General features: G+C 54.8%; 1 protein-coding gene across 4 annotated transcripts in view; it reads right to left on the reverse strand.

The window, feature by feature from the left end:
• LOC125948195 (homeobox protein homothorax) overlaps positions 1–7,500 on the reverse strand; it is a 126,323-nt gene that overhangs the window by 2,958 nt on the left and 115,865 nt on the right. For all 4 annotated transcript variants that reach the window (XM_049674025.1, XM_049674026.1, XM_049674027.1 and 1 more), the window contains exon 8: positions 5,934–6,060. In XM_049674025.1, the coding sequence (XP_049529982.1) occupies positions 5,934–6,060 (127 nt within the window). The remainder of the gene's footprint in view (positions 1–5,933; positions 6,061–7,500) is intronic.

Below are 7,500 nucleotides of genomic sequence, written 5' to 3' on the forward strand. Positions count from 1 at the left end.
CAGAAAGAGAGAGACAGAGAGAGGGAGCCTCACACACGCTCCCGGGTCCGAAGCAAGGCTCGCGAGACCAAACGAGTGTGAATAATTGCTTTTCAATTATACAAGATCATCAAAACTAATAGCCGTGGCCATTGTCGAGCAGCCCGTCTCGTGGCCGGTCCCAGCGGTCTCTCCATGCGTGGTGCGTGCCCACGTCCGCGCGGTCTCTCGCTCTCTGCGGACACAGCGGGCGCTCTAGCAGCCCACAAAAACCTAACCGTTCCCTGGTGTGTGTGTGTGTGTGCCGCGCTGTTATCCCGGCTTTGAAACCACCGAAATGGCCTCATCCCTCCACCCTACCGGTGTAGGAGGAGGAGGAGGAGGATAATTGTAGTCATCTTGGCTTTCATCTGTTGCCACTCGCCTATTTGAACGTCCAACAATTCCCCCCGCGTGCGCCGCTTTTTTCGTTGTTGTTGTTTGTCCCTCTCCTCTCCTATGGGTTGGAGGTTTTTCTAGTTCCTCCCGCAACCTCCTAGCCCCGGTTGTCTCCATTCCGTGGATCCTTTTACCATGAGGTCACCACACCAAGGGTCCGGGTTTGATGATGCGTTCACCTGCGTCGAGAGAACGTCGTGGCGGGTTCCGTCCGATCCACCGCCGACCACAAAAGCCTCGGACACACGAGTGACGACGATGATGATTATGATGGGTTTTTGGTGGTCAGGACCCGGGACCGGGCCCCCCTTCTGACGTATGGGGCGACCTGGTGAATGGCCCGAATGGAATGGCTTATGATGATGAGCAGCAGCAGCAGCAGCAGCAGCAGCAGAGTGAGTTGGTGAGAGGGAGGTGTTCTGGGGGTGAGGGTGCAAAATGGACAGTCCCTTTTGTGTAAGAGGGATAGGGCCTTTGATTTTTACTGTGCGTGTGTGTCGGCTACATACCGATCACCGGGAACGTGTTGAAGCACTTCACACGAGCTCCACCAAATCTAATAATGTCCTCCATGGCGTAAGGCATTCCCCCTCTCCCTCTGGGAACCAGGAAGCCTTGGAATTCCAAGCGTCCGTGATCCGTGCGTGTGATTGTGTGTGTCTGTAATTTGCCACTCGGATTATTCCTGGAATCCTGTCACTAGCTCTCTGTGCGCCCGGAACGCCCCTGGAGGTTAGGGTTAAGGTGCGGCAGAATTGTGAGGTTAGGGAGTCTAGAATCGAAGCAATCGTGGCTTTCGCCATACATTGTGGTTGTTGTTGCTGTTGCTATTGGAGACGAAGTCTCGACTTTCTCGAAAAGGGACTCGCGTGGTGTTCGTTGGTCAGGAACGTCTCTAATCTCTCCGCTCGCGCGACAATCGAGCTATCCGCAGTCGGGCAGTCAAAATGGATGAACGATGAAGTAGCTGTCAAATGCAAGGCATCCTCCGGATTAGCCGTGATTCCGAACCAACATGCCATGAGCCAAAAAACAATCCTCACACTCCGCACTCAGATCTCGGCCCTCGGCCTATGTGTGCCGAGCCGAGCCGGGTTGTGGTGTGGTGTGCCGTTAATTTTCATTTTCACTCGCCCCCCCATACCCGCACTCCGCACCCGCACTCCGCACACGGGCCAGAGCAGCGTTCGCTCGTACGTCGAATGGGGCGCGATGAGATAAAATTATGCAGAAAAATGGTATTTATGGACGGCGCTGGCGCTGATGTGCCGGTTCGGCGACAGCCCGGCGCGACACCATGATCGCAACGCCCCGACTACTACACCCTGCCTGCCTGTCTCTCTCCCACCGTCCTCCTTCCATTCATAACTGTGACTGCGAACGGCGGAGGCGGGAGGGAGGGAGGGAAGGTGCCATTTTTAGCTCGCCGGCGACCAACCGATCGTTTTGCCTTCGAAAGTTCTCGCTCGCGAAAACTAGGAAGGAATGCCTGTCGTCGTCGTCATCGTCGTCATCTGGCTGGCTACGGGCACAACGACGACGACGACGACGTTGAGTGCATCATGACTAATGCACTTTCATCATGGTTGAGTTGATGAGTGGCCCCCAGAACCGGCGGCTGGTGTTAGAAGAAGAATAAGCGAAGAAGGAACTGGGGAGGGGGGTCCGCTTTGCCGGAAATATGATGTGACATTTCGGAATGGGGAGAACGGGATTTGCTGTGCCGCCAGTGCCGACGGCCGGCGGCTAATAGAAGTTTGTCCTCGCGTCCGCCGCGAAAAGACGCGAAAAGTAATTGAATTATTCGTAAAGTTACCGTACCTAGGAAGGGGTTCGCGAGGGGGGGAGGGGGGGATGTATAAACCCACCTCTGGGGAGAAGTGTTGGTGGAAAGTCGAAATCACTTCCACGGAGCGAATTCAGCGTCGCTTTCTTAAAACACTTCACGATCGAAGTTGACGCTCAAGAAGGAGAAAAAGTGACGTGCCTTGGTGAGAAGTCACGTCCCCGCTATTCCCCAAGAAGCATCGCAAACCCCATCACAGTGCTCTGTGCGCTCACGTTAGAACATTAGCGTCCATCCTCCCCATTAGCATGGGGATGGTGAACGTTTCCATCACCAACAATCAGGTCACAAGCAACCCGCAGCAACCAGCATGGCCTACTGTCCACTGGCGCGTGAGTGAGTGAGTTATTGAATTCACTCTCCAGCACGTGCTCCAGCGTAGCGTTACTCACGCTGCGGCGTTTAAGTGTCCGAATCCGAAGTAGCAAAAAGGAAGGAGGCCGAAAAAAAGAAGAGGAAAAAAACTCAAAATGCCTATTTGGTGACAACAATCGGCGTCGGGGTCTTGGGGTTTATTTTTTTTTACTGCATTTTAACAAATCCCACCAGGGAACGATCGAACATCCTTGACCGTGACCGCGGGACTGACGGAATTATGGCCAGGAAGTATTGTCGCGTCCGCCGCCGCCGCCGTCGCCATTGTTTAGGCGCGCCGCGCGGCGCATGATTGATCGTTGGCCACTTGTAATGTGTCTCGTCTCGAATTCACCCTCCGTTCCACTCCCCCCCCCCCTCCCCTTTTTCCACTTCTCCATCACTTTCGCCTTCGCGGTGGTCAAATTACGGGGATGAAATATGTAATTCATTTTCGTCGCCGCCCATTTCCGCAATCCCGCACCGCACCGACGCTGCTGCCGCTCGATGGAGGCCACAACGCGCACACTCCGTGGCAATGCAAAACAAACAACAACCGACCCAGATCGGGGGGCCCCGGGGCCTCCGGGAGGGGGGCCTTTGAACCGCGGATCGGATCGAATTGTCAATAGTTTTCGCCGGTTGCCCCGCTTGGCGGTCACTTTCTTCTTCTCCGTTCATTCTGCCGGAGCAAAACATAGAAAATCCCCAAAAACCCACGGGCAAACAAAGCGCAGGACAGAGAGAGAGTGCGAGAGAGAGAGAGAGCGAGAGAGAGAGAGAGAGAGAGAGAGAGAGAAAGAGAGAGAGACGCTAGACCGTGACACTAGGCCACGTTCGGTGGCAGGAAAGGTGGAACGGAGAAGTCCGGAGCACGTAAACGCCGACGACAGATTGATGGAGAAGTCCGTGAGTCCGGGAGGGACAAGGCGGGAGGCAAGTCATGAGACAGTCGAGTCATGTCCGACTGAATTATAACAGCTGATGCCCCCGCTCCCCCCTCCCGGGGCCTGGCCTAGACTCTCTCCCCCCCCCCCCCCCCCCCCCCGGACGCTCACTTTAACTTGATTAATAGATACTTTTCAGCAGAAAACCGGCTCCTAGGCCGGGACCGTAGACCCACTTTTTTGCGTTGGCCACACACACACACACACACACACACACACACACAAGGCGAGAGCGAGCCCTCCTCATCGTCACGCGCGGGAGACATTTGGGCCTCCTCCTTCACCTCCTCCTCCGTGCCCTGTCGACAGTTCGCCTCCTGGAAACCAAATGTCCATCCATCTTTCGTTCCGCCCGTCGGTCCCCGTTGGCGCGGTCTCTCTGGTGCTCTGGCGGCTGGTTCGACTGCTGGCCACCGCCCCGTTTCCATACCGGCAGTTCCCGAATCCCCCAGCCCCCCTTCCCGTGCGTTTGATCGTTATTTTTAACCGAATTTCGTACATCCCATTCCATGGTCTCGGGTCTGGTCTGGTCCCGTGTCCTTGACCGTGAATCGTTTGTACGGGAACATGGCGGCGGTGGTGACGACGATGACGACGACGGTGACGGCGATGAGGTGACGCGAAACAAATTGTGCAGTTATTCGGCGCGATGGCGGCGACAACGATGATGGCCGCGGCGGTTTTGTTTGGTCGACGGATTCGTCGTGACCTTGCGGATGCGGTCGCTGGAGCCAACGAACGGGCGAATGGGCGAGAAAGTCGGCATGAAACTGGCACTGAATTTGAATTGTTATGATTTGCGAAAATCGCAATCGACCGGCGACGATTCTGAAGAGGGAGGGAGGACGCCATGTTGAATGATGATGCGCGAATTCACGGAAAGGCGAATTATGATCGGATCGGATCTCGGTAGCGCTCGAGTGGAAAAGTGGAGTTTCCCTGGAATAACACCCCTCACCCCTCCTCCCACTCACAAAAAAGGGTGAAAAACTCACGCCATTAATAAGAAGCGGCTCGAAATGGCGGCTTAACCCCCGGCGGTTGGCGTGCGATCATCACTCGAGATGGTCGAGAAGCAGAACGCACCAGAACCGGAGTGGCCGCAGAAAGACGAGCCAGAACCGGGACAGAGAACACAAGAAAATTGATTTTACACACCACCACCCGGCCCGTCATTTTATGGCCGATTTCAATAGGCAACTCACCCAAGGAGTACCAAGCGAGCGGCGAGCGAGTCGCGGATGGAAGGAACGGGAAGGAGAGAACATTTAATTTCTTGGCCGCCGCAATAAAAACGGCCGCACCTCGGGGCCCTCCCCCCAGCACGGGCCGGAGTAGTGGAAGGAAAACACTTTTACTTTCCCATAAAATTGATAGTAACATCCATTAAAACGCCATCGCGCGTCCCGAGCGGTGCAGTGGTGGAGTGGCATCCAAGTAACCGACGTTCGCACTCCACTCACTCGACTCACTCACTCGCACACTTATTCCGTTTGCCCTATTGACAACCGGGAGGGAGGTAGTAGTAGGCCGCGCTCGTCACTCGTCGTCGTTATATGCGTTTGCGCGTCGAGAAGCGTCAGAATGGATTGTTTTGGTTTGGGCTTTGGGTTTTGTTTTATGAACTTGTGCGCGCGCACGTACATTAGTGTGTTTTAGTGCCTCGTGCGTGTGTGTGTATTGCGTGGCTCATCTCGTTGTCTGCTCGTTAATTTTTCACCCTCCCTCGCCTGCACGTGCACTTAAGGCCGCTGTCTGTCATTGCGGGATTTAATTCTTCATTTCTCGCTCGCACCAGACCGAAAGGTTCGTACTTACGCAGGCGCGGCGCATTCAAGTGCTTGGTGCTTCCGAAATCCGAAACAGAGACAAACAACAACGAGGACGACGACGTGGACGACGAACGAACGAAACGAAAAAAAAAAAACCAAACAACCACTGTTGCCGGTGCGGTCATGAATATTAAACGGATCAGTTTGATTTAAGATCGTCATAAATAGGAAAATATGGGGGGGGAGATCCTCCGGGAGGAGACCACCCGGAAGTGACTCGTACTCGGAGGGATAACGATGGCCAGACCGACCGACCGACCAACCGGCCGACCGACCACCATCATGCCATGAATCATACGATCGTTAAGTGTGCGGCGCAGGCGCTTCTCGACCACGACCGCGTTGGTTTTCGCACCTTTTACTGTACCATTGACCATCGTTCGCAATTGACCACCGTAGGCGGTGTTGGGCCACTACCACCACGACCACCACCAATTGGCACTTTACATCTGTTGATGATGATCACGATGATGATTCGTAGGAGGAGGGAGTAACGAGGAAAGACGTTGTTGAAACGGAATCGGAATCGCGACTTACCAGCATCCGCAGAGTCCAGTCCGGTAGGAGGTTGCGCTGACAGGGGTCCGGGCGTACTGCCGGAACCAGGAGACCGCACGTCGTCGTTCAGCTGCCCGGTGTACGATATCGATGAGCTTGGTGGTCTCTGCCGGGAAGGATGAGGGAAAATCGTTGGATGGATTAGTATTAGACTTCGAAGCTCGATTCGATCGATCGATCGATTGCCCCAGATGACAGATGACAGATGTCAAAAGTACTACAAAGGAGGCGAGGGAAAAACGGGGAAATCTACGAAGGAGCTACTACTACTACTACTACTACTACTACTACTATGAATTACTACTACAAACAAAACGGTATGCCATTGCACGTCACGTCTCATCCATGTCTCACTCTCTTCTGTTTTTCCACTTTTTTTTCTTTCTTCCAGCCACTGGCCCGGGCAAAAGCACAACAACGCACTCCTTTTGCAGAGTTTGCGTCTCTCCGGGTATGGGCCTGGGATGATAAAATGTTGATAATCGCGATGTCGAGTGAAAATGGAGCTGAAAATCGAGTTTGACAGCCCACCCCTGGTAGGTCAGGATGGGCATTGGTGGTGGTGGTGGTCCCTCATTCCCTCCGCTCTTCCCATTCCGTGAGCTATCGCGATCCGGGCGACCAGCGATGCAGAAAATATTGACGTCAATTTTGATAGCGTAAACATCACCGCGCGCATGGTTTTCAGGTTATGGTTATCGTTCGGCTCCTGCGTGCGGTGTGAGCATTGCGGCTCGATATTAGTATCCTGCGGGGCAATAGCGTCCCTCCCCCGGAAACGAAAACCCAGGATGTAATGAGGTCATGAAGGCGTACGGACCAGCGAAAGAGAACTAGCGAAAGGACCCGTACGGAAGGCGCCGGCGAAAATGGCGAAAAATTTAATAAACACAAACCGGCAGAACCATTGCGATGGGCCACAGGCCACGGCCGGGGAGGGGCAAGGGGAGCCGGTTACCATTATTATGCTGCTCAGTTGGTTGGAAATCAAATAGCATACAGGCATGCGGTGTGGTGCCCACTCGCTGTGACCTCTCCAGGCGCATACGCCACACACACACGCACACCGGGCACACCGGGCACACCAGGCACGCCGCGTCTTGGCCAAAGGGGATGGCGGCCAGGACTGTGAAAAGGCTGTCGCTGCGGTTGCTGTGCTGTGGGGTGCAACGCAATGCCCGAAAAGGGAGAGAGAGATCACTATCGGCACAGCGGCACCGAGATCCGTCCGTCCATCGGTCCATGGCCGCGGATTCCGATTCCAATTTTCTAAATCCAATGATTTAGTATCCCACTGGGATATCGTTAAAATGGTTCGCCTGATACCCCTTGATCTCCCAGCCCCCCCGGGGGGAGGTTAGTCGCTGGTGGCTACATGGCCGCCCTGGTGTGGGCCTGGCGTGAGCATCCTGCGGTGCACCACCACCACCACCACCACCGCCGACCGTAATGCGGCGATTAACGATGAGTGAAGGCCCCGCAGCAGCATCAACCTCACGAGCCGATGCTGTTGTTGCTGTTGCTGATGCTGTTAGGCCTCATTCTC

Source organism: Anopheles darlingi, chromosome 2 (assembly GCF_943734745.1).
Source record: "Anopheles darlingi chromosome 2, idAnoDarlMG_H_01, whole genome shotgun sequence".
In the NCBI taxonomy this organism is placed as follows: domain Eukaryota; kingdom Metazoa; phylum Arthropoda; class Insecta; order Diptera; family Culicidae; genus Anopheles; species Anopheles darlingi.